General features: G+C 39.2%; 2 protein-coding genes across 5 annotated transcripts in view; one reads left to right on the forward strand and one right to left on the reverse strand.

Annotated features, from left to right (window-relative positions):
- The window catches only part of MFSD14A (major facilitator superfamily domain containing 14A), a 48,061-nt gene extending 25,149 nt beyond the window's left edge, over positions 1 to 22,912 (forward strand). Inside the window, exons 5-12 of the mRNA XM_010377225.2 lie at positions 1,464 to 1,578; positions 7,325 to 7,543; positions 7,822 to 7,935; positions 8,962 to 9,033; positions 16,666 to 16,778; positions 17,977 to 18,074; positions 20,037 to 20,200; positions 21,546 to 22,912. Coding sequence (XP_010375527.1) covers positions 1,464 to 1,578; positions 7,325 to 7,543; positions 7,822 to 7,935; positions 8,962 to 9,033; positions 16,666 to 16,778; positions 17,977 to 18,074; positions 20,037 to 20,200; positions 21,546 to 21,752 — 1,102 coding nt within the window. The 3' untranslated portion in view covers positions 21,753 to 22,912. The remainder of the gene's footprint in view (positions 1 to 1,463; positions 1,579 to 7,324; positions 7,544 to 7,821; positions 7,936 to 8,961; positions 9,034 to 16,665; positions 16,779 to 17,976; positions 18,075 to 20,036; positions 20,201 to 21,545) is intronic.
- Positions 22,913 to 23,124: 212 nt separating this feature from the next.
- The window catches only part of SASS6 (SAS-6 centriolar assembly protein), a 49,789-nt gene continuing 46,496 nt past the window's right edge, over positions 23,125 to 26,417 (reverse strand). For all 4 annotated transcript variants that reach the window (XM_010377227.2, XM_010377228.2, XM_030934989.1 and 1 more), the window contains 2 exons: positions 25,072 to 25,166; positions 23,125 to 24,971 (listed from right to left, as the gene is read on the reverse strand). In XM_010377227.2, coding sequence (XP_010375529.2) covers positions 24,865 to 24,971; positions 25,072 to 25,166 — 202 coding nt within the window. In that variant the 3' untranslated portion in view covers positions 23,125 to 24,864. The remainder of the gene's footprint in view (positions 24,972 to 25,071; positions 25,167 to 26,417) is intronic.

Here is a 26,417-nt window from a genome sequence, read left to right on the forward strand (position 1 = left end):
GGAATAGATTTTGCTACATATCAAAACCCAGAATAATAGTTGCTTAAAAATCAAGTTTATTTCTCTTTTCATGTGAAAAAAGACCTGCAGTTGAGCAGTCTGGAGCTGGTGTGGCAGTTCCAGTGGAGCAGACTTTTTCTGTCTTGCTGTTCTTCCATCCTTATCTCTCACCTCATTGAACAAAGTGGCTTCTTGAGCTCTGGCCATCAAGTCATACTACTGATAGCAAGGTGGAAGGAGTTGCTAAGAAGAGCACATCACCTTCTTTTAAGGAAACTTTACAGAATTCCCATCCCACCTCTGCTTGCATTTCTTTGGTCAGATTTCAGGGATATGCTGCTCCTAGTTACAAGAGGCTGGACTCAAGGTCACCTTGATTAAAACCAGTTTTTTTTGTTTTTTCATTCAGGAGGCAAGGGAAGGAAAGCTAACAAAAAGGAAATAATTGTCCTAAAGTCGGAGCCCAATTTGGTTGTAGATTTATTCTGACTAATGTGCTTTTTACTCCACTGAGTATTAATGTTAGTTAGTTCTACATCATGGATAGGCTTTGTTTCCATGGTGTTATCTACAATGGCCCACAGGTTTATGTGGGGTAGGATTTTCTTCTCATAGATGAGATACAACTCTAATAGACCAAGCCTTTGATGAAGGCCACTCATGCACATGAAATCTTACCAAAGATTGAACATAGAATGAACAAAGAATTTGCTGTGTTAAGCGGTGTGTTAGAAAAATTTTAGTAGTCGTAGTCTTGGTGAAATGATATTTTGAAAGTTCATTATGATCATGTATGATTTTCAGAAAGTAAACGTCAGTATTACAATAGAAACTTCTTATTCCCAGCTGGATATTTTGGAATTATTTATAGCAAAATATAATTTGCTTTTTAAGTATTTTGTTCACTCTTTATAGTAACTGTCTATTCTCAGTTTTATTAACACTGGACACTGCCATATAGGTTTTTTCTGTGTGAAACTTGAGTTATTTGTTTTGCCAGCATTTGAAAAGCTAAAGATAACTTATGGAAAACAATTAGTTACTATATAGAGGCTCAAGATAAATACGAAGAAACTTGTTCCTCAGTCTTGTTTACTGCATTTTGTTTTTTATCTAGTGATGAAAAACAGTAATGGATGGATTATAATAGACTTTAGTTTGTTGCTGTTTTTGGCAGAAAAAACAAAACCACTTAACAGTTCAACAGTTGGTCAAAAGATTTGCCTGAATACATGATCTAATTTTAAGTATTCCTGTAGAGTAGCTGAGCTGCTGTTGAAGAGCTCCTTGTAGCCCTATGTTTTCATATCTGTGGCTTATATTTATGGAAGAATTAATCCATGAACTATCCTAGTAAACTGTTGACTGACATGAGCTGCTCTTACTCCTAATTAACTTATAAAAATGAAAGATTAAAATAATGGTAATTGCTCTAACCATTTCTTGTTATCTTTCATTCCTAGGTGGTACTTCGCTGTTATCTCTGTTTCTGGGGTTTTTGCAGTGACTTTTTCTGTGGTATTTGCATACGTAGCAGATATAACTCAAGAGCATGAAAGAAGTATGGCTTATGGACTGGTATGTATGTTTATTCTATACCTTTTGTACCTGCTGAGAAATGCCTTGTTTTTAAGGTAGATAAAAGGAGTGCAAACCTTTGCATTACAAGATTTTTACGTAAAATATGTTTTGTAATAAAATCGTTCATTAGACTACATTTAAAATTTTTTTGTACTGTGAGGCTATGTAAGTTTTGATACTTTTCATTCAGGAGATGTTTATAAGTCACATATCAGAATTGAAATTATAGTATATTTTACCTTGTAGAGTTCTTTTTGACAGCATCCTAAAAATAAGAATTATTTAGTATGTCAAGAGTTTAAAAAAGTCACTACTCACTTAATGTCTAATCTAGAATACAGCAGGCTAACATCTAGCTCAGGGTTCCGCAAACCTTTTTTTGTGGCTTCGTGGGCCACGTATAGTCTCTGTCTCATTCTTTTGTTTTTGCATGTGTATTTATGTTTATAAACTCTTTAAGAACGTAAGAACCACTTAGCCAGATTTTGCCATAGTGGTAGTTTGCCAACTCCTGAACACTCTTTTGGCAAACTAAATTATGGCAGTATAATCTGTCATCTATCAAATCTAGGAATTAAAGGAAAAAAGCCTACTAATAGAATGACCACTATAGGCACAATAATAGATCACTACTGAATAGCCTGAAATAGGACAGTGATGCATTTCAATAAATGTGAGACAAACACTTTTTGATAAATAAGGACCGAATATTGTGTTGGGCTGAATTAGTTTTAAAAGGGACTGATTTCTGATTCAAAGGACATTATAATGAAGAATCATAAGATTTATGGGAAGAAAACACCTATAGAGAGAAACTTAGAAAAAGAACTAATGATTTCTGGCTTGTTTGGTGACTCACACCTGTAATCTCAGCACTTTGGGAGGCCGAGGCAGGCAGATGACTTGAGATCAGGAGTTCGAGACCAGCCTGGCCAACATGGTGAAACCTTGTCTCTATTTAAAAAAAAAAAAAAGTAAAAAGAAAAAGAACTAATAATTTCAGTTGTAAATTTGGAACATTAAATGATATGAGACTGGATAGCCAGGATTTTTTAAAAATCGTCTGATTAAGCTATGGTTTACATACCATAAAATTTATCCTTTTTGTGAGTATAGTTCAGTGAATGTTAGTAAATTTATACAGTTGTGCAAACAACACCATAACCCAATTTGGGGTTTGTTTTTTGACTGAAGTAATTTATTTTCCCATAGCCAAAGTTTTGAAATTAACAATTTTCAATCTGAAGGTTCTGTGTATTAAGACATGTTCTGGGGGGGAAGAAAAAAAAGGAAACTTAAATCTTCTAGAAATAATATGGATGCAGAAAAAACATGGGGAAGTGGCTGAGCACAGTGGCATGTGCCTGTAACACCACCGGTTTGGGAGGCCAAGGCAGGAGGATTGCTTGAGGCCAGGATTTTGAGGCTGCAGTAAGGTCATGCCACTACACTCCAGTCTGGGGTACAGAGCGAGACCTTGTCTCTTAAAAAAAAAAGTTGGAGGGCCAGGTGCAGTGGCTTGTAATCCCAGCACTTTGGGAGGCTGAGGCAGGAGGATTGTTTGAGCCCAGGAGTTTGAGACTAGCCTGGGCAACAGAGTAAGACCCCATCTATACAGAAACATTGAAAATTAGCCGGGTGTGGTGGTGTGTGCCTGTAGTTCCAGCTACTTGGGAGGCTTAGGTGAGAGGATCACTTGAGCCTGAGAGGTTGAGGCTGCAGTGAACTGTGATCGCACCACTGCACTCCAGCATGAGCCACAGAGTGAGACCTGTCTGAAAAAAAGGGGGTTGGGGCGTGCGGGGTGACCCTTGTGATCTTTTTTCTGAGCAGAAAGAAATAGCTACCAAGTGGGGAGAATTGAGAAGGGAAATGACATGAAACAACTGTACTCTGACTTTTGCTCACTGTATCGCAAATGTGATCTCTGTAAGTGCCCTCAAATGTTTTCAGTGACCCTCATAGTGAGAACTATTATCCCTTTCCCCACACTTGTGCCAGAGCCCTGCTGAGATCTGGGTCCCTCTGAAACCACACCAGGGCTGCAATAACAAAATGACTACCACATGTGAATATATATATATCTATATGTGTGTGTGTGTGTGTGTGTGTGTGTATTTTTTTTGTTGTTTTTTTTGTTGAGATGGAGCCTCACTGTGTTACCCAGGCTGGAGTGCAGTGGTGCGATCACAGCTCACTGCAACCTCCGCCTCCTGGGTTCAAATGATTCTCCTGCCTCAGCCTCCCAAGTAGCTGGGACTACAGGCGCCCACCACCATGCCATTACTAGAGACAGGGTTTCGCCATATTGGCCAGGCTTGTCTTGAACTCCTGACCTTGTGATCCGCCTGCCTCAGCCTCCCGAAGTGTTGGGATTATAGACGTGAGCCACGGTGCCTGGCCCACATGTGAATATATTAAATGCCATTTAAAAAACCACCACAACCCAGTTATAGAACAGTTCCCTAAGCCCTGTTTGCTATCTATCCCCATGCTCCACCTATGACCCCAAGCAACCAACAGTTTAGTTTCTGTCACCATGGGTTTGCCTTTTCTGGAAACTTCATATAAATGAAATAATACAAAACATCTTTTGTGTCTAGCTTCTTTCACTTAGCATAATCTTTTGAGATTTATCCATGTTGATGCTGTAGATCAATAGGTTCTGTTTTTCTCTTTTTTTTTTTTTTTTTTTGAGACAGGGTCCTGCTCTATCACCCAGGCTGGAGTGCAGTGGCATGATCACGGCTCACGGAAGCCTTGGCTTCCTGGGCTCAAGCTGTCCTCCTGCCTCAGCCTCCAAAGCAGCTGAGACCTCAGGCGTGATCCACCATGCCCAGCTAATTTTTTTCTTCTTGAGACAGGGTCTCACTCTCTTGCCCAGGCTGGAGTGCAGTGGTGCCATTACAGCTCACTGCAGCCTCTCTCTCCCTCTGCCTCCCTGCCTCAAGTGATCCTCCCACCTCAGCCTCCCGAGTAGCTGGGACGACTAATTTTTGTATGTTTTGTAGTGATGGAGTTTCACCATGTTGCCCAGGATGGTCTCAAACTCCTAAACTCAAATGATCCACCCGTCTCAGCCTCCCAAAGTGCTGGAATTACAGGCGTGAGCCACTGCACCTGGCCAGTAGTTTTTTTGATTGCTATGTAGTATATTCTTATCCATTCACAAGTTGATGGACATTTGATTGATAGCTAGATGTTTGAAATTTTATGTATTTGTTCAAATAATTGACCTTTGAACATTGAATTGCTTGCCTTAAGCAATAGAGTTGCAAGTAAGCATTCTTGTGAAGTTTAAGTTCTCCATTCAAAAGTCAAAAATGGCATAGAAACAGAATAAAATTCCAACATTAATCTCCAATTATGTTTTGAAAGAATATGATTCTTTTTCCTTTCCTTCTCTTCGCTTTCCCTTTCCTTTGTCCTTCCCTTCCCCTCCCTTCAAGAGGACTTATAAATTTTCAATCACCTTTCTGTTCCTTTATTCCCTCTTTACATTCCCGTTCCCTTTCTTTGCTCCCTTTCCCCTCCCTTTCCTTTCCTTTTCCCTCCCTTTTCCCTTTCCTTTCCCTTCCCCTTTTCCCTTTCCTTTCCCTCCCCCTTTCCTTTCCTCCCCTTTTCCTTTCCTTTCCCCTCCCCTTTTCCCTTTCCTTTCCCCCCCTTTCCCTCTTTCATTCCGTCCCCTCCCCTTCCCTTCCTTTCTTTCCCCCCCCTTTCCTTTCCTTTCCCCCCCCCTTTTCCCTTTCCTTTCCCTTCCCCTTTTCCCTTTCCTTTCCCCTTCCCTTCTTTTTTCTTTTTCTTTTCTTTTCCCTTCCCCTTTCCCCTTTTCCTTACCTTTTCCCTTTTTTTAACCCTTTCCTTCCCCTTTTCTCTTCCCTTTCCCCTTTTCCTTTCTCCTCCTCTCCTTTTCTCTCTGCTCCTCTTCTTTCCCCTTTTTCTTTTCCTTTTCCCTTTGCTTTCCTTTCCTCTTTCCTTTCGAGACAGGGTGTTACTATGTTGCCCAGACTGGACTCACTCTTGGGATCAAGTGATCTCCCACCTCAGCCTCCTGAGTAGCTGGGAATATAGGCAGGTGCCACCTCACCTAAGAGTGCTATTTTTAGGAAGTGTTACCTGCTATCACATCTGCTAATTGGTAGGCTGTTGTCCAGTAGGCTAGAAATGTCTGAGGTTAACAGGTTTGCTCTGCTTGTGTCCTTTTCAACTTCAATCTTCATCTTCACCAGGCTTAAAAAATAGACTTCCTCAGAGTTTTAGAGATGTTCCTTCTATGATTTCATTCTTCCTAACCCTACCAACTAAAAAGATTACCAAGTTCAGTTTTGTTCCAGGGCTTAACGTATTATTGATGAGAAGAGGAACCTCAAAGTCTTTAAGCTTTATTTCAGCTAGCCCTTCAGTATGTATCAAGATAAAAGTTCATTTAATTTTAATATTGGAAAAGTCACAATGAAATTGGATTTCCTTAGTGCAGTGGGTTTTAGACTCCTTTCACAGAGAGCCCTTTAGGGTTTATGGAGATGCCCTAAAGCAAGCTTGTCCAACCCGTGGCCCACAGGCTGCACACATGGCCCAACAGAAATTCATAAACTTGCTTAAAACATTATGCGGTTTTTTTTTTCTTTAAGCTCATCAGCTATTGTTAGTGTTAGTGTATTTTATGTGTGGCCCAGGGAAGCGAAAAGATTGGACACCCCTCCCCTAAGGACTAGCAGGACTGGCAGTCAAGGAGGGGCGTTTGTACAGTGCCCAGGCCCTCAACCCTTCCTCAACTAAAAGAGTTAAACAATTTAAATAGAGGTGGGGTCTTGCTGTGTTGCCCAGGCTGGTCACAGACTTCTGGCTTCAAGTAGTCCTCCCACCTTGGCCTCCCCAAGTGCTGAGATTACAGGCATGAGCCACCACACCCAGTCTTCTTAAACAATCTGTTTTACCTATGAATTTGCCAATAGGATTTATTGGAACAGAGGGCGGCTTCAAGGGCTTAGAAGTTTGAAGACAGTGTCCTGAGAGGCTATCATTTATTTTTGAGATGGGGTCTCACTCTGTCACCATGGCTGGAGTGCAGTGGTGCTGTCATGGCTCACTGCAACCTCTGCCTTTCTGGCTCAAAGGAATTCTGCCACCTCAACCTCTGAAGTAGCTGGGACTACAAGTGCACACCACCATGCCCAGCTAATTTTTCTTTTTTTTTTTTTTTTTGTACAGACAGGATTTCTCCATGTTGCCCAGGCTGTTTTTTAGGCAAGAATCTAATTCTTTACTTTTCCTGTCAAAGGAGATGTATAAGAAAAGTGGGGCCAGGCTTGGTGTCTCATACCTGTACTCCTAGCACTTTTGGAGGCTGAGGTGGGAGGATCGCTTGAGCTCAGGAGTTCGAGAGTAGCCTGGGCAACATAGTGAGACTTCCATCTCTATAAAAAATACACAAAATTAGGTGGGCATGGTGGTGTGCGCCTGTAGCCCCATCAGGAGATCTTTGGGCAGGAGGATCTCTTGAGCCTGAAAGATCAAGACTACCGTGAGCCACGACGGCACCACTGCACTGCAGCCTGGGTGACAGAGGGACCCAGCTCCGCCCTCTTGCCCCCACAAAAAAAAAAGATAAATGACACAGGAAGAGAAAAGGGAGGGTGTGCAACAGAAGTTCTGACATAAATCAAGATTATGAAAGGAGTTACGTGGTGTTGAAGAAAAAAGGTATCCTGACTAATCTCTATCTATCCTTAATTTATTGCAGGTTTCAGCAACATTTGCTGCAAGTTTAGTCACCAGTCCTGCAATTGGAGCTTATCTTGGACGAGTATATGGGGACAGCTTGGTGGTGGTCTTAGCTACGGCAATCGCTTTGCTAGATATTTGTTTTATCCTTGTTGCTGTGCCAGAGTCGTTGCCTGAGAAGATGCGGCCAGCATCCTGGGGAGCACCCATTTCCTGGGAACAAGCTGACCCTTTTGCGGTAAGTTTATACTTTTTCCTTCTCCTTGATAAAAAAGTGCATGATTCAGTGCAGCATTAATATTTTGTTGTGGATGTTTCTTTTGGGAAAACATCTTGGGTTTTTCTTTTAACATTTTGAAATGTTTTTCAGAATAGTTTGGGGAATATGAAATAAACTATAAAGGACAACTAGTTGTCCATGCGTACAGTGCCAAAAGGAATCTCTGCATATTCTTAAGAACAGTTCAGTAGTTTTGACATAAAACCTTATATCAATCAGTCTTTTTCTTGTTCTAGTCCTTAAAAAAAGTCGGCCAAGATTCCATAGTGCTGCTTATCTGCATCACGGTGTTTCTCTCCTACCTACCGGAGGCAGGCCAATATTCCAGCTTTTTTCTATACCTCAGACAGGTAAAATCCTCTTCCACGGAGGTGGACTTTTCCTTCATTGTCCAGTGCTTTATAAAAATACTGAATCTTGAGAGAACTATAATAGTAGTGGCCTTTAAAGATGAATATCAGTGGGCTTGGCATAGTGGCCCACGCCTGTAATCTCAGCACTTTGGGAGGCCAAGGTGGGCAGATCACCTGAGGTCCGGAGATCAAGACCAGCCTGGCCAACATGGCAAAACCCTGTGTCTACTAAAAATACAAAAACTAGCCAGGCATAGTGGCGGGCACCTGTCATCCCAGCTACTTGGGAGACTGAGGCAGGAGAATCGCTTGAACCTGGGAGGCGGAGGCTGCAGTGAGCCGAGATTGTGCCATTGCACTCCAGCCTGGGCAACAAGAGCAAAACTCTGTCTCAAAATAAAAAAAAAAAAAAAAGAATACCATTTAGTCCACTAGACTTAACCTCCTGTTCCATGTGGCTGATATTCCTTGTGCATTTCTTATGGGGGTATTTGGTATATTAAGATTTTGGCTTATTTCTGTCTAAGAAAGTTAGTTTTCCCTGTCCATATAGGTGGTTTGAGTTTATTTGTTGGTTGTAGAAGTGACGGGATGATTTAACCCCTTCACCTGCTCCAGCTTCTTTGTGATTTGGAGCATATGTAAGTAGAGCAACTAGCCAAAATGAGAGCAAAAACGAGTTTTTTTCTCCTTGACACTAGTCTCACTAGACAGAAATCAAGCCTTTAACCAATACATGTAAAATGCACAAAATACTGCAATATTTATTTGTAAAATGATTCTGAGTTCTTGATAAGTATCTCCAATGTAGTATATCCACACTGAGGGACCCACCATGGATAAGTAGGCATTTTTAGTATGCTAAGATTTGTTGCATTTCCTCTGAGGAATTCTTTGTTTATAAATGAATTACATTTATTTTTTTCTGGCCCATTTAATGTTAATGTACAAGTAGCTGCATTAGTTTTCTATCTGGTATACATTTGTATTCATTAATGTTACCTTTTCTGGAAACTCTTCTAGATAATGAAATTTTCACCAGAAAGTGTTGCAGCGTTTATAGCAGTCCTTGGCATTCTTTCCATTATTGCACAGGTGAGTTTCTTTTTTTAGTTAGAGTGATGTCGTAGAGTGAGCCTGGCTGGCCATCTAGACTGGGGCCTCATCTAGTGATGGTATCTTGGTGGAATCAACAAAGTCAGCAGTCTGAGGTTGATAGGTTCAGAAATTCAGTTTGTTTGTGTAGCTAGGGTTGATCAAATTTTTGGGACTGACATATATTAATATAGGATATATAAATGTAAAAGCTAGTTTATTGATGTATACTAGGATAGATGCCTGGATGACGTTAGAAGTTTCATGTCTGTTAGTCCTTGTCCTATTTATTCACTCATTCAACAGATATTTATTGAATACCTACCGTGTGTCAGGCACTGGGGATACTGCAGTGAACTTAACTAAATTCTTGCTCTTGTAGAGTTTACATTCTGGTGGGATAAGACAGAAAATAAAAACACCAATGTAAACATATCAGGTGTGTTGAGAACTACAGAGAAAAAAGCTAAGGGTCATATAGAGAGTGACTTGGGGGAAAGGTCTTAAGGCACAGGGGGCATGGTTGAGAAGACTTTGCTAATGCAAGGTGACATTTGAGCAGAGACCCAAAGGTATGAGGAACAAGCTGTAGGATTATCTGGAAGAAGAGAATTCTAAACAGTACACACAAAATTCTCAGGAGAGACTGTAGCTGGCCTGTGTAAGAACAGGGGGCCAGTGCGGCTCCAGTTGAGTGAACAGTTGAGAGCATCTTAGAAACTGAAGTCCAAGAGGTAGTGAGGGAGCAGATTATATGGGACTTGCAGGTCCTCGTAAGACTTGAGTAAGATAGGAAGTCATTGGTGGGGTCTGAGCAGCAGAATGACGTGAAAGTGTATATCTTGGCAGCCCAGTTGGGAAACAGTTGTTGTGTGATGAATAAGATATTAATCAACACAGGAATTTGGATTTTCTGAGGAGATACTTCATCCTGGCTTCCAAACTATTTCTGTTTAACAGTAAGAGTACCAGTTTTCTCCAGTGGCCTCCGTAATTCCCCCACATCACAGAACGTCGTCCTCCTTTCTGTGAAAAAGCTCCGCCCCCTTTCTTGCTATTTGGCTTTCTGTTTCCGAGACTCTATGAAGATAATCTAGTCTAAGTTAATACTTTTTCTCACCTTTGATGTAATCTACTAGATTGCAACTTAATTTTGTTCTAGGGTATTTTTAATTGATTATTGGATGGTTCACCATTTTTCGAGTAGGATTCCTTCTGCAGATCTCCTGATTCATTCTGTTTTGGTGGGTTTAGCAACAAATTTCAAATTTAAATCCCATATGCCTCCCCAAGCCTCTGCACATACATATACTTGGTGTTGAGTATTAGTACTATTTCTGGCTTCAGGTTTGTCCTGAAAATCATCAGTCTGGAAAAACAGTGCATTTAAGTATTCATTCTAGCTAGCCATGAGAAAAGTGCTTTTCAACTTTGGGGGGAAATATACTGTAGCCTTTATATAAAAATGGCTTTAAAAAAAGTTTTTGAGGTCAGGTGTGGTGGTTCATGTCTGTAGTCCCAGCACTTTGGGTGGCCAAGATGAGGGACCACTTGAGCCCAGGAGTTCAAGACCAGCTCAAGGAACTTGGCAAAACCCCATCTCTACCAAAAAAAAAAAAAAAAGCCCAGTGTGGTGGTGTGTGCCTGTGATCCCAGCTACTCAGGAAGCTGAGATGGGAGGATTGCTTGATCCTGGGAGGTTGAGGGTGCAGTGAGCCACAGTTGTGCCATGGTACTCCAGTATGGGCAACAGAATGAGACCGTGTCTCAAAAAAAAAAAAAAGTGTAAGGAAAATACACAGTATGTGTAGAACTTTGATGAATTATCAAAGATTAACCCAGCCTTGCAACGGATGTGATCAGCCTGGTCATGAGTATCTTTTTCATACATTGCCGACATTAGATTTGCTAACATTTTGTTTAAGATTTAGATGAATAGAGCAGACTAATACTGTAATGACACGTAAGAGATTGATAGCTATAAGGTCTTAGTTCTGTTTCTTACTTAAATGACCATGGGAGCTGTATGCATCTAATAAATTTAGTCAGTGACACTGCAGACCAAGTGATGAGTGCAAGGTGCTTTTGAGAGTATTTTTCCTCTGTTCAGCAGATGGCACCTGACACTAGGTTACAAGATGAAAAACAGTCTCTGAGAGTGCAGAATCTGGCAGGGCAGACAGGTAAAGAAAGGAGAGGGATGTAGTTGGATTTGTATTGGAAAGATCAGTGCAGCAGCAGAGACCTGAAGGCAGTAACACCGCAAAGGTACAAGCAACCGTCCAACCACCATTGCTGATACAGCATGACAGTCACAGTCCATGAGGCACAAGGTCCTTAAGTGACCATTTAGGTATTGGTGCTTATGTAGAAGTAAGAATTAACACTTTATATCATTATATATGAACCACTACATTATTACATGTATAGCCTCAAAGGTAGAAGAATGATCTTGTATTCTCGTTTATGCAGAAGTATACATTTGAGAATGACTTGTCCCCTGTTGATCTCCCAAACCACTGAAAAACCAATGTATTTCTCCTTCCTCTCCAGCAGCAGGGAGCTGCTGATAGCTCTCCATTTACGCCTGTTTGCTGTAATTCTTACCCGTGTGCTTTTGTTCCTGCTATTCTTTCTGTCTCCCCTTCCTCCACCCTAAGTATCCTTTTTCTGGGTTCCCATGCTAATGTGGGCATATCTCTATCATTGTACAGAATACACTGTAGTAGAGATTTTATCTCTGTTTATTGCCTTAGTTTGTCAGCTCTAGCGGACCTCTGAGTAGATCATGAGGTCAGGATTGTATCATACTCATTTTTGTCATCCTGGCACCCTGAACTGCCAGGAGGTGCTAAACTAAATGTCATTGTTTTTTTTTCATAATGTTAAAAAAAAAAAAAACACTTAAAAATTAATAGTAAGCACTTTAAAGTTGGGAAGTGTTATGTGACATTATGGTTATGTAGCTTCTCCCCTAAAATGATTAGATCTGGTAACTAGGTGTGGGCCAACCTTCCAGCGAGAGCCAAGTAGTTGCTGTCCCCTTTGGAACCTTTTCTTTCTGGTTTGCCGGCAGCCCCATTGCTTCCTGGGCACCAAGTGAGTTCCTAACACTTGCACTAAGTAAGTGTTTACATGAGAACATTGATATAGTTAGTTCTACACATTTCTTTTTTCTCTTGTGCTTTCCTATCCAGCCCTCTCTATGGGGGTGACTCCCACACTACACCTCCAGTCCAGTCCCTGAGCTCCTATATGACACATTGGCTGGGTATCTCAGTCTTAACATGGCCAAAATTAAAATCTGGGTTCCATCTTCTGCCTGCCACCGCTATGCTCCTCATCTCATTCATTGGCTTTACCACCACCTGGTTTTGGGGGCCAGAGACGTTAGTGACATTCATGAATCCTTTCTCCCTAGCCCATCAAATGATACTTCCTATCATCTCTGTCTCCAAAATACATCTCGAATCAGAGCGTTTCTGATATTCTCCATTAGTAGGAACCCAATCTGAGCCGTGGCCGTATCCTCCATCTGGTCTCTCTGCCTCCATCTTGCCTCACTATAGTTCATTCTGCACTTGGCAGAGTAATTTTTGTAAAATGGAAATTTAATCGCATCTTGCCTATTTAAAACTCACTTTCCTTTGCAACCAGAATAAAATCTAGACCCCTCATTATGTCATTTTCCTCCACTCTCCACATGGTTGAGTATGTTCTGTTTCAGTCCAGGGCCTTTGCACTTGCTGTCAGCCTTGCTGGGGGTGTTCTCTTTCCCCAGATCTTCACATAACTACCGCTCTCCCCTTATTCAACTTGCACTTCAGAAAGGCCTTCCCTGGATCCTGGTTTAAGCAGCATCTCCATCACGCTGCCCTATTTTATTTTGTTCATAGCAGCTACAACCTGGAATATCTTGTTAAATAAGCGGGCTCATGTCCATCTTTCCTCCATGAGAAGGTAGTCCGTGTGTGGATACCTTGGATACTTTGACTCACCTGTGTGTCTTCAGGCCAAGAATAAGAGTTGGTCTTATTAGGAATTTGGCAAATATTTGTTAACAGACTAACCAAAGTTGATGTTAGTGTTAGCTGTTTAATCAGCTGTGCCATCTTGCTTAAGTCATTTAACCTTTGGGACTCAGTGCTGTCGTCTTCAAAATGAGAGTTAAATTAAGGGACACCAAAATTTTTTTCTGTTCAAGAACACTGTATATGTTAAGTATTTTGTTCCATTATTAAATTATTGAGTTGAGAATATTATAACATTTAGAATTATGCGTGTTTTCCATAAACACTTACTAAGAACTTACTGGGTGCTGGGGATATAAATGTAAATAAGAGAAAAGTTCCTGCCTTCAAGAAGAAAATCAGTGTTCCCAGTTAGAGTGTTACAAGTATCAGTGTCTTTTAGGGCTTTGGGTCACAAGATGGGCTGTAGGGGAAGGAGTCCAAGAGGAGGTTTTCACAGCAGTGGACCTGCTGCAGTAATTCTGCACATAGGATGTTACCCCAGGCAAGGGGGATTGGTGTATCTGAATTGTTTCCAATTTTAATGACTCATCTCATGGCCTTAAGAAAATATATTCTTGTCCAGGCGCCGTGGCCCATGCCTGTATTCTCAGCACTTTGAGAGACCAAGGTGGGTGAATCACCTGAGGTCAGGAGTTTGAGACCAGCCTGGCCAACGTGGTGAAACCTCATCTCTGCTAAAAATGCAAAAAAAAAAAAATTTAGCTGGGCATGGTGGCACGTGCCTGTAATCCCAGCTACTTGGGAGGCTGAGGCAGGAGAATCACTTGAACCTAGGAGGTGGAGGTCGCAGTGAGCCAACATTGCGCCACTGCACTCCAGCCTGGGCAATAAGAGCGAAACTCCATCTTGGGAAAAAAAGGGGGGGAAAAAAAAGACTGGGTGCGGTGGCTCATGCCTGAGATCCCAGCACTTTGGGAGGCCGAGGCAGGTGAATCACAAGGTCAGGAGTTCGAAACCAGCCTGACCAATATAGTGAAACCCCGTCTTTACTAAAAATACAAAAATTAGTGGGTGCGCTGGCGGGCGCCTGTAGTCCCAGCTTCTTGGGAGGCTGAGGCAGGAAAATTGCTTGAACCCTGGAGGCGGAGGTTGCAGTGAGCCGAGATCATGCCATTGCACTCCAGCCTGGGCAACAGAGCGAGACTCCATCTCTGAAGAAAAAAATATATATATATATTCTCCAGTTAATGTAATCTATAAAATGGAAATGGGGCTAATAATGCATTCTGAGCCTTTTTTTATTGAACTGGGATTTATTCTTTGAGAACAGCTTTCCACAAAGGGAAAGATACTCATTTCTGTAGATAAGTACTTGCTGGCTAGATGCGTTGGTTGAAGGGCTATGAAATGACTGCGTTTTATAAGTTCTTTTTGGTAATATGAATGATCTATGCTTGAGAAGTCTCAGCTTTCTTAGGCCAGCATTCCTGAAAGAACACGTGCTCCAGGGTACACGGCTGGCCCATGCCATCCTGTACCCACTGAGCTGGGAGTTGATGCTCAGCCTTCTTCACTGCCCTGTCTCTTGGCTGAAGTGCCAGGGATTTCATCATAAGTGAAATCTATTTTTTAACAGCGTTTCTTCCTTGTGCTCATCATCATCTCAGTGAATAATGAGAACAAATGTTTTCTGCTCTGTGAGTTCCTAGAGCCATATAAAGAATCCCAGCTTTTTAGATGAAAGCGTTACCTTCAGGGATGTTCTTGAAAGTAGTTTCCCAGAAGTTCTTCAACTTTGCATTATAGTTCCCTGTTCTTCTGAGACAGTTGGAGGCCACAGAGCTTTGGGTATACTTACAGTTTCCTTTTTCATAATTAATTGAAAGCCAGTCTCTGATACATTCCACAAATAAAATCATTTTTAATTATTTCTAACCCTAATTTGAATCCTAATTATTTCTAATCTTTCTAATTCTTTTTTATAATATTGGCCGCCAGTTCCCACCCACAAGCCATGGGAAGCATGTGATTTACTACCTTAGAAGAAAGCAACATGATCACACAGATTGCATTTGATTGGGGGCAATAAAAATGGAAAATATTTAGCATACTTATCAGACTGGAAAATAATGGCTTTAGAGTGAAAGGGTGAACAAATTTTCTCTCTCTTTTTTTTTTTTGAGATTGTCTCTGTCACCCAGGCTGGAGTGCAGTGGTGTGATCATGGCTCACTGCAGCCTCGACCTCCTGGGCTCGAGTGATCCTCTGGACTCAGCCTCCTAAGTAGCTGGGACCACAGGGGTGTGCCACCAGCCTGGCTAATTTTTCAACTTTTTGTAGAGATGTGGTCTCCCTATGTTGTCCAGGCTGGTCTCAAACTCCTGAGTTCAAGCAGTCCTCCCACCTCAGTCCCCCAAAGTGCTGGGATTACAGACATGAGCCACTGTGCCCAGCCTAAATATTTCTTTCAGTTGAAGTTTTTCTCAGCTAACTGCTGGCTCTGGGCGAGTTTCCTTTTCTGGTTTGGTTGCTGAAGAATGTAATTCTACAAGGGAGCCATGCCTTGTGGAACTCAATCTTATACTCACATGATTTAGTGAAAGTCTTACAGAAGAAAGCTTTGAGTTCTAATTGCCCAAAATTCCTTGAAAGAATCATTTGCTTTTCACTGGCATATTTGTGATTAAATTCTTAAATGGCCATCTCAATTTAAAGAATTCAAAAATTACATTTTATGGGTTTTAAAGTGTCAGCCCATCATAAAATAGTGACTTCCTGAATTATTTTTACTTCTTTGTCTATGGACTTACTAGCTATCTTATGTCATATATTAAAAACTTTAGAATAGCAAAAAAAATTTTCTGATGTTCCCAAATCACTGCTGAATTTCTGTTAACTTTGAAAGAAAAAGGAGGCACAAGAAAACCCACCCACTGATAATATTGTTCATTAACTCTGACTATTGCCAGGCACACTTCTAAGAACTTAATGTAAATATATCTCATTTAATTCACATGACAAGGTTTTGAAATAGGTGCTGTTATCCCCATTTGGAAAGAGACAAAAGTGAGCCTCAAAGTCAAGTGCCTTGCTCAGAGCCACACAAAGCCAAGATTATGATCCAGGCTGTTTTTCTAAAGTCTGCTGTTAATTAGTATACTGTATTTCTCCCAAATCAAACTTATTTACTGTTTATAAAAGACATCATGGTTTCAACAATAGATTAACTTAGGTAAATAATATATGGGTAATCATTGTTCTATGTTAGGTTTTCTTTAGTTGTAGAAATAAGCATTTTAGACTAACTTGGACCTAAACAAGCTTTAAGGTTCTTACGTAACGGGGATCTCCAAATCATTAGAACTTTTGACCCTTCCATTTTCAACTACTAATTTAAGTGGTCCTCAGTAGAAATGTACTGAATAGGAAGTTTTATCTTTCCGTTTTCTAACTCTCTCTCAGTCTGGATCTGTGTCAGCAGAGGTACTTTTCATCTCCTTATGTGACCTGGACCAGTGATCTCAGACATATTCAGGGCAATTATTGCTGAAAATCAGCCAAATTGTGGAAAAGTACCAATAGTCCTTTTATAGTATAGATTGAAAGAAGTCACTTTTAAAACCTTTATTCCGATAAATCTTTTTTTTTTTTTTTTCAGACCATAGTCTTGAGTTTACTTATGAGGTCAATTGGAAATAAGAACACCATTTTATTGGGTCTAGGATTTCAAATATTACAGCTGGCATGGTATGGCTTTGGTTCAGAGCCTTGGTAAGTATAAATCTTTTAATGTTAATAGTTTTAATTTTGGTGTTAGTCCTTCTGTTTTTATTTGCTTCTCAACTGAGCGGTGGACTATAATCTGTCTCATACTATGCTCTTTATCTTTCAAAATGTGTCTGAGTCTGCCACTTGTGTATTTATATATTCTCCTAGAATGACTTGAGGATTAAAAAGGTGACCTTTTGTAGCAAAATGACAGGCTGAATTTTTGAATGAGATTATACAGCTTTTGAATCTTTAAGGAGCATTTAATCTAAATCAGTCCTTTACTGATTTAGTATGTAATCAGTATAATTAGTAGGAAAAAGTATGTAATCCCATAGCAACAAGGCCCTGAACGCTATTTACATTTTTTGCTTTTCCGGTCAGGAAAAAAAAGTTGTATAACCAGTGATCATTACTGATAGCAAACCAGAAGTGAAAACAATCCAGTTGTTTTGGTGCCAGCTTCATGCTGTGTCTCAGCTTTTCCTCCCAGTCGGATTTCCTGCAGGGGCGTTGAGTAGTGGTGCTTGTCAGGCTGCCCACGTAGATAGTGTTATTGTGCTCAGGCATTACGGGACTGGACTCCATGGTTTGCACTAATATTTCAGACAGCTCACTGCCTCGTCTCTGTTTGGACTTGGATAGGAGTAAGCATCAAGAGTGTGACGATTTGTTTTCCAGACTAGCCTTTGCAAAGAGGTGCTCACAATTGGGGTTACCTAAAACATTTCTTTTAAACATCAAGCCAGGAACATCCAAGTTACTTGTTCTTTACAATTGAAGGATTAGATCAAATCAGCGATATCTTCACACTGAATCACAAATCCATAAGAACTTTGCTAAAGACTTGTTGGCTTCATGTGTTTGGAAATATTTGATGATGTTTCTTCATCTGTATCGTACATTATCCTCAATATAACCTCTCAGCTGCCTGTAGAAATAATACCCAGCACATTTTACAGTTTGGAACATGATATCCCAATTTTATATGACACCCTCACAGCACTCTTGTGAATTAAGTTGCTGCCTTTGTATACAGGGTTAGACTGTTAAGCTACTTGCCCATAGTCACCTAGTAAGCAAGTTCAGTTCTCCTTTTCTCTACAGCCATTTCACAGTAAGAATTAGTTAAGTATGTAGTTTGACTTTCAGGTACAGTGGAGAAGAAGTTACTGTTTTGGTTTTGCTGCTTTCATTGCAGGATGATGTGGGCTGCTGGGGCAGTAGCAGCCATGTCTAGCATCACCTTTCCTGCCGTCAGTGCACTTGTTTCGCGAACTGCTGATGCTGATCAACAGGGTGAGTTGATGGGAACCAGCGATAATTATTTAAAAGTACAGAATGTTCTAATCCTGTGTTCTGTCTCCTGTGTACTGAACATAAGTATATCTTCAGGGTAGAGAATTTTAAAATTGCTTTTGATATAAACAGGAAAAGCAGATTCTAGGGTATTTATCCTTAGGTAGATACATATTCCCTTTTCTCTCACTTAGAATATGTGGCTTATCTGTTCTGTTCTTAGAAAATTTACTGATGAGACTGGGCATGGTGGCTCATACCTGTAATCCCAACACTTCAAGAGGCTGAGGTGGGCAGATTTGAGTTCAGGAGTTGGAGACCAGCCTGGAGAACATAGGGAAGCCCCATCGCTAAAATGCAAAAATTAGCTGGGCAGGGTGACGCACACCTGTAGTCCCACTTACTTGGGAGGCTGAGGTGGGAGGATCACTTGAGCCTCAGAGGCGGAGGTTGCAGTGAGCCAAAATCAGGCCACTGAACTCCATCCTGAGTGACAGAGTGAGAGACCTTGAAAGACCTGTCTCAAAAAAATTTCCTGATGAAGGTTGGCCACAGAATATTAACTAAACATTAAGTTTTTGCTGTGTTGTGCTAGACACCTTGTGGGATATATTTATAGACCTTTTATGAATGTTGTCCCAGCTACTTGGGAAGCTGAGGCAGGAGGATTACTTGAGCTCAGGAGTTTGAAGCTAGCCCAGGCAACACAGCAAGACTCCCATCTCTAATAAAAAAAGAAAATCTTATAGTTTCAGTCATCTAAAGATATGTCGCATAGCAAACATTTTTAATGTCAATATGCTTTTTTTTTGGTGGGAACATTTAATTCTTGGGATGCCAACAGATGAGGAATAATTCTTTGAAAAGGATGTTTTTTCCTAGTCATAAGGATAAAAGGGGCAAAAGGATAAAAACTGCAAAACAGTGGCAGTTGTCACTTGGTTGATAAATGAGGAAGAAAAGGCCTATGGCCAAAGCAAGTTGCATTTTAAATTAGAGAAAAGATCCAAAAGAGAAACAAAAATGCTATAAAAACAGTGTTGCCAGGCGCAGTGGCTCATGCTTATAATCCCAGCACTTTGGGAGGCCAAGGCTGGTGGATCACCTAAGGTCAGGAGTTCGAGATCAGCCTGGCCAACATGGTGAAACCTCATCTCTACTAATAAAGTACAAAAAAGTTTAGCCAGGCATGGTGGTGTGCACCTGTAATCCCAGCTACTCGGGAGGCTGAGGCAGGAGAATCACTTGAACCCTGGAGGCGGAGGTTACAGTGAGCCAAGATCCCATTGCACTCCAGCCTGGGCTACAAGAGTTTAACTCCATCTCAAAAAAAACAAAACAAAAAACCAAAGTGTGATTTTGGCTGGGCACAGTGGCTCACGCCTGTAATCCCAACACTTTGATAGGCTGAGGCAGGAGGATCACTTGAGTCCAGGAGTTCACCACCACCCTAGGCAACAAAATGAGACTTCATCTCTACAAAAAGTACAAAAATTAGCCAGGCATTTGAGCCCAGGAAGTTGAGGCTGCAGTGAGCCAAGTTTGCGCCACTGCACTCCAGCCAGGGTAACTCTCCCCCCCTTTATTTTTGACTAAAAGGGGTCTTAAGTAGTTGCTTGGGGACAGAGAAATTTTAACATTCGTAGTTGTGAAATCGTGACTGCTTTTTAACCAGCCATGTGTTGAAGGCTGTAATCTAGGGCATAAAGTGGTTTTGCCCACTTGTTTCTATGTTAGACCTATACATGGGTACATCCAAGCTCGTGTTTGCATAGGACAGCTTACTACACTTTGTAGAGCTGATAGCTTCTAAATATTAATAGTTTCCAATGATATTGCTGTAAATTGCTAGTGTCTGATAAGAACCTTGATTTTAGATTAAGTGATTTCATATTTGTACTGGTTCTAGGGTAGGGAAAAAATATGTAGTTTACTAAGTGATAATTTGTTTAAACAATGTAGGTGTCGTTCAAGGAATGATAACAGGAATTCGAGGATTATGCAATGGTCTGGGACCGGCCCTCTATGGATTCATTTTCTACATATTCCATGTGGAACTTAAAGAACTGCCAATAACAGGGACAGACTTGGGAACAAACACAAGCCCTCAGCACCACTTTGAACAGGTAATTCTCATTCACATGATCAAATTGTATAGTTCATTTGGCTAGATTAAAAGATACTAGTTTTTGGTCATAAAAACTTTTATGTGAGATTCTATTTTTGACTGAATAAAATGCTTAAAAACCAGAGTTTAAGGGACTGTTCATCTACATACCGCCTTCTGAAAATTGGCTGTGCGTATTTTTTTTTCCGCTTGAGAATGAAAAATTTTAAACAACCTGATTTGTCAATGGCATATGTAACAAACCATTTCTCTATACTACTAGTCTCTCTTTTGAAACTTTTCTAATATCACAGTTCCATATAACTGACTTTTCATACAAAAGGCAGGCTTATGTGCTGGTAAATACCTTTGTGCACTTGTTTGCTATATTTCCCTCCTTTCAACTGAAAATTACCAGTGCTGATCATTTTGGCCAATATTAGCAGCTCATCAGTTTCCTGGCTTATTTAGCAGAGTCTGCACTAATCGTCCAACCCACTAAGACTACTTTTAAATAAAAGAATGTTTGTGGGCCATACACAAATTAAAACTGGCAGTGCAAGCTTCTGCTAGGAATGAATGTAATTTTGGGCTAAAACAAAGGTCTGTTTTTCTTAGTAACCTGTGTTTTTTTTACTTTCAGTCATTTGAAATTATAATTACCTTCTTAAAACAAAGAAATGGTCATTTATTCTGCTACCATAGTAAATACTGTATGCCACCTGATTTTATTTTTTAGTTTTTTTTTTGTTTTTGAGAGTCTCACTCTATCATACACGCTGGAATGCAGTGGCACAATCTTGGCTCCCTGCAACTGCCACCTCCCGAGTTCAAGCGATTCTTGTAACATCAGCCTCCCGGGTAGCAAGGATTACAGGCATATGCCACCACGCCCGGCTAATTTTTTTTTTGTATTTTTAGTAGAGACGAGGTTTCACCATGTTGGTCAGGCTGGTCTCGAACTCCTGACCTCAAGTGATCTGCCTGCCTCAGCCTCCCAAAGTGCTGGGATTACAGGCTTGAGCAACCATGCACAGCCTGATTTTATTTTTGAGATCTTTCTATAAATGTTTTCCCCTTGGACTAACAAATTAATCATAGAACGTCTGTGTTCACATTTTGTGCTGAAAGTAATGATACAATATTTTTGCAGTCTATTTTGCCAGTTGTTATTCCCAGAATTTTATAGAGAATGTAATAGTATCTCTTTTCTCCTAAAAAGGGGATGCCTTTTATAATTATGGCTTTAATAAAGAGAAGAGCAATTAGCTTGTAATTCATAAATTAATACTAAAAGGTATGCAGTTTCTCCTTATGAGTAAAAGTACTTGTGTAAAAATCCTAATTACTTTATTCTTCCTCAGAATTCCATCATCCCTGGCCCTCCCTTCCTATTTGGAGCCTGTTCAGTGCTGCTGGCTCTGCTTGTTGCCTTGTTTATTCCGGAACATACCAATTTAAGCTTAAGGTCCAGCAGTTGGAGAAAGCACTGTGGCAGTCACAGCCATCCTCATAGTACACAAGCGCCAGGAGAGGCCAAAGAACCTTTACTCCAGGACACAAATGTGTGACGACTGAAATCAGGAAGATTTTTCTATCAGCACCCAGGTCTTAGTTTTCACCTCTAGTTCTGGATATACATTCCATTTCCATCCACAGTGTACTTTAAGATTGTCTTAAGAACTGTATCTGCATGAACTCCGTGGGAACTAAAGGAAGTGGGAACTCAAAGAACCGGACAGTTTTCCAAAGATGTTACAATTTCTTTTGAAAAACCTTTTGTTTATTAGCACCAATTTCTTGCCACTAAGCTGTTTGTTTTATTATACATCCTTTAATTAAAAACTATATATGTAACTTCTTAGATATTAGCAAATGTCTCTGCTACCATTTCCTTAAGGTGTTGAGCTTTAACTCTATGCTGACTCAGTGAGACAGAGTAGGTAGTATGGTTGTGGACCTATTTGTTTTAACATTGTAAAATTTTGAGTCAGATTTTAATATTGTAAAATCTTGGGTCAAATAATTCAAAGCCTTAATGCAGATGCACTAAAACAAAGAAATGGTAAATGAATTGTTTGCATTTTAAAAAAACTCTTTAAGAAAACTGTACTAAATCTGAATCATGTTTCAAGCTTGTTTGCAGTACTTTTAAACATTATTCACTACTGTTTTTGAAGTGAGAAAGTATCAGCCATTTAGAATTTAAATTGGGGTGTTTAGAGCCTGTAAATCTAAATGCTGGCTCAAATTTGTTCCCCAGCTACTTCTTATACCACTATTCTTTTAATGTTTGCATAATCATAAGCACCTCAACACTTGAATACATAATCTAAAAATTATATAGTAAAGCTGGTAGCCTTGAAAATGTCAATGTGATATCTATATGTAGATAAATATATATAGTGGCCTTTCAGGACTGTCACAGTAACACTTTATTTACAGAGCTAATGTTTGTCCTAAATTTTCAGGACCCTAGAGGAGAGCTTTATACAATTACTGATGTGAATTTCTCTAAAGTGTATATTTTTGTGTCCAGTTATATTATTTAAAAAAGTGTTACTTTGTAAAAATTGTATATAAAGTACTGTATAGTTTACACTGTTTTCATCTTGTGTGTGGTTATTGCTTAATGCTTTTTAAACTTGGAACACTCACTATGGTTAAATAAGGTCTTAAAAGAAATGTAAATATTCTGTTAATAAAGTTAAATATTTTAATGATTTTTTTTAAAAAAAAAAGTCTTGATCTGTGAGTTCCTATAGGGCCTGTTTTGGCTTTGTTACCATATTCATTTTTACAGTAACAAATCAAAGAATTATTCCTTCTTTGCATCCATTTCTTTTCCCTCACTAAAAAATACTCTTCAAGGAAGACAAGAGAAAAGAAACAAAAATGCAGTATGCAGATTAGCTTTGAAGTACTTGACTTTCAAAGTGTAGATGCTGTATAATAGTTTATTAACAAAGCTCAGAGTTTACAGAAATAATATTAAATGCAACACTTTATTAACACATGTACAATTTTACACTGCAGAACAATTGCAACTAAAAGTTTAAGAGGTAGAAAAAAGAATTAGCACACTTGGAAGTCTATATACATTTAATACAAAAAAATTTGCAAGATGATAGCATGATATCTTTTTGAAAATTCAACTTTCCTTGTGTACATATATGCAAAGAGATAGCTATATTTAAAAAAAGAGAGCTACCTGTATGTCATGCATCACATCCAAAACCTGTCACAATATTTTATATATATTACATAGTATTTACAACAAAGCCCCTTCCAAAATCACCAAGAGGCTTCTTTCCAGAATAGCAAGTGCTTTCAAGTGACTACCAAGTATTCTCACTAATACAGTAGTATATTTCAATGGGGGGGCAGGGGGAGTATCATTGCCTAATATTAGTTACTGAATTTTCAGATTAGATCCCTAGTTTAAGACACGTTCAATTGCCAGTAGTTTCAAGATACTGGCTTCATAAAAAAATATTAGCAAAGATTCTTTCTTACCATGGAACTCAGTAACATTATTATATCATTAATATCTTGAAATGTTTCTTCATCTGTGTAATAAAGTATTTGAAACTAATTTTAAAATTACCACATGAGCATTAGTACTTCACAAAAATTGATTTGGAAGACTCTTTAGAGAATGCTACCAGGTATTGTTTGTCAATAAGAAAACAAAACGAGGCCCTATGATTCTGGGTGAATTTTTAAAAAATCAATTTTTCCAAAGGAACAATTCTTAAAACTTTCAGTTACAGGGAAGAGAAGAAAATTGTACCTTCTAACAGTTACTTGTTTTGCCTAGTTTATTAACATTGAAATCAACCGAAGTTCTGATACTATAAAAATAAATGAATCATTCATGATATAGATTTAGTAGTAGTACCAAGTTTTAAGATTCCACTGATACAGATTTAACTGCATATTAAACTACAAATTGAGAAAAACTAGATGAGTATAAACATTTAGGAAGCACTAAAATTTTAAAAAACCTGTCAGCTCAGATGACTAAAGCACTTAATCTGGTCACATAAATACACTGTCCAAATTATTTTTTTAAGTGTATCAAGTTTATTTGATTCATCAATAGCAAATTTAAATGTTTCAAGGAAAATAGGCTACGAAGGCTTAATTCATTTCAGTTATTTAAGGTAAATTTATAACTTTTCCCTTTAAATGTCATCAATAATACAGATATCTCAGGAGCTAATCATTTTCCCTCAAAATTTTCAGGTGTCGAATTTAAAAGTTTTGCTTTACCAGTGAAAGTGATAAAATGAATTAGCATTCTTTGGTTGCATACTATGAGGTTATGAGCAGGTTTTAGTTTACCCAGATTTTCAATATGATTGGAATTTCCCTTATAAGGATCAACTCTTTCCTTAGAACTGAATTTCTAAAGAATAGCTTAATAAAATTCATACTATTATTCTATAAAATACCATGTTCACAAACCAAAAAATGTCATTTACTCACAATCTTTACCAATCCCCAAGTACAAATCTGTTCCTATAAACTGCCATAAAAGACAGCAGTACTTAAAGGATCCAGTTCAACAGCTCAAGTAAAATTTGAAACTTGCTATTTTAGGATTTGATTCGTGTTGACATATTTTTTAAGCACCTGAGTTTCTGAAATACCAGTAAAAAGTAAAACATGACACTAGAATTAACTGTTTGGTAGCTGCCCAGGGAAATATGCTGAAGATGCCGAGGGGAGCACTGTGGGTTTGGAAGATGCCTGTAATGCTCCTAAAGTGCCATCTCTCTGATGGTCTGCAAATGAGGACAAAAAAAAGTTACTGGTATTCATTAAGTCTTCATACATGACATTTAATTAAACTAGAGAGTACAAAATCCAGAAATCCCTGCTCACCTGAATTACTAAATAGGTTCTGGCTCAGTCCGCGTAAAGGAATGCTATCTTCCCTTTTCTTCAGGTATTTGGATTCCAACCCTAAATTTTCACCACTTAAAAAGAAAATGGTAATTACTTAACAAAGTATTAGTTTTGAAGGTTTATCTCATATATATACATATGCAAGATAATGTAGCTAAGTTTTATTTATAGCTTAGCTTTGTTCAGAACACATTCTTCACTGGTTTCTTAAGCAAATGGTAATTTTATACATAAACCAAAGTATCCTCAGTAAATAGTAGATGATAATAAAATCTTAAGAGCTGGGATAAGGATGGTGGGAAAAATGAAAATTCTACAAGTGCTATAAAAATTTAAAATACTAGCATATAAGTGATACATGCCAGAAAAATAACATGCCTTGAGAGTAACACTATTAATTTCTAACTCATATTTAAAATAAGATTTTTTTCCTTTGACCAAAAGCTCAAAATTTTCCAGTGCTTCAAAGTAGTCATGACCAAATATTAATACACATTCCACGATAATAAATTCTGGTCAAATTAATACAAATGAGAAAATCGGGGCGAGAAAGAAGGGCATTTCTGTATGTTTCCCCTTTCTACCACTGCCATCTTTTCTAAATCTGTCCAGTGTTAATGGTTTCCCTAGTATTACTTGTAATAAGTTAAAGGCTCTTGCAAAACAATGAGAATAAATCAATCCTTAAAATTAAATGATGGTTGCTCTTGACCCAATTATCAGAAAATAAGTGGGTGAATAGACTCTTTCTCTATTTTTTTCTTTAATGTTTGATACCCAGTGCCACTTTTTGCTAGCTGACAAAATAACCAGAAAAAAGTCAAAATCACTGAACAGTCCTAATTTTATGGAGAGATGGTTATGTTTGACTTCATATTACAAATATGATTGTCATATTCTCTGCTAGTAAAACTGCTCTATAATTTTTTTTTTTTTTTTTTTTCTTTTTGAGACAGGTTCTTGCTTTGTGACGCAGTTTGGAGTGCCGTGATATGACTGATCATAGCTTACTACAGACTCCAACTCCTAGGCTCAAGTGATCCCTCAGCCTCTCAAGCAGCTGGGACTACAAGCATGTAACACATTGTCTGGCTTTTTTTTTTTTTTTCCTTTTTTCTTTTGAGGCAGGGCCCCCAGGCTGGAGTGCAGTGGCAGGATCATGGCTCACTGCAGTCTCGACCTCCAAGACTCAAGTGATCCTCCTGCCTCAGCCTCCTGAGTAGCTGGGAGGGTGTACGTACACCATCATGCCTGGCCTATGATGAATTAAATATACTAAACATTATGATATGCTACCATTAACAGGAATTCAAGGTACTCTC

The sequence above is a fragment of the Rhinopithecus roxellana genome, chromosome 8, assembly GCF_007565055.1.
Source record: "Rhinopithecus roxellana isolate Shanxi Qingling chromosome 8, ASM756505v1, whole genome shotgun sequence".
Classification (NCBI taxonomy): Eukaryota; Metazoa; Chordata; class Mammalia; order Primates; family Cercopithecidae; genus Rhinopithecus; species Rhinopithecus roxellana.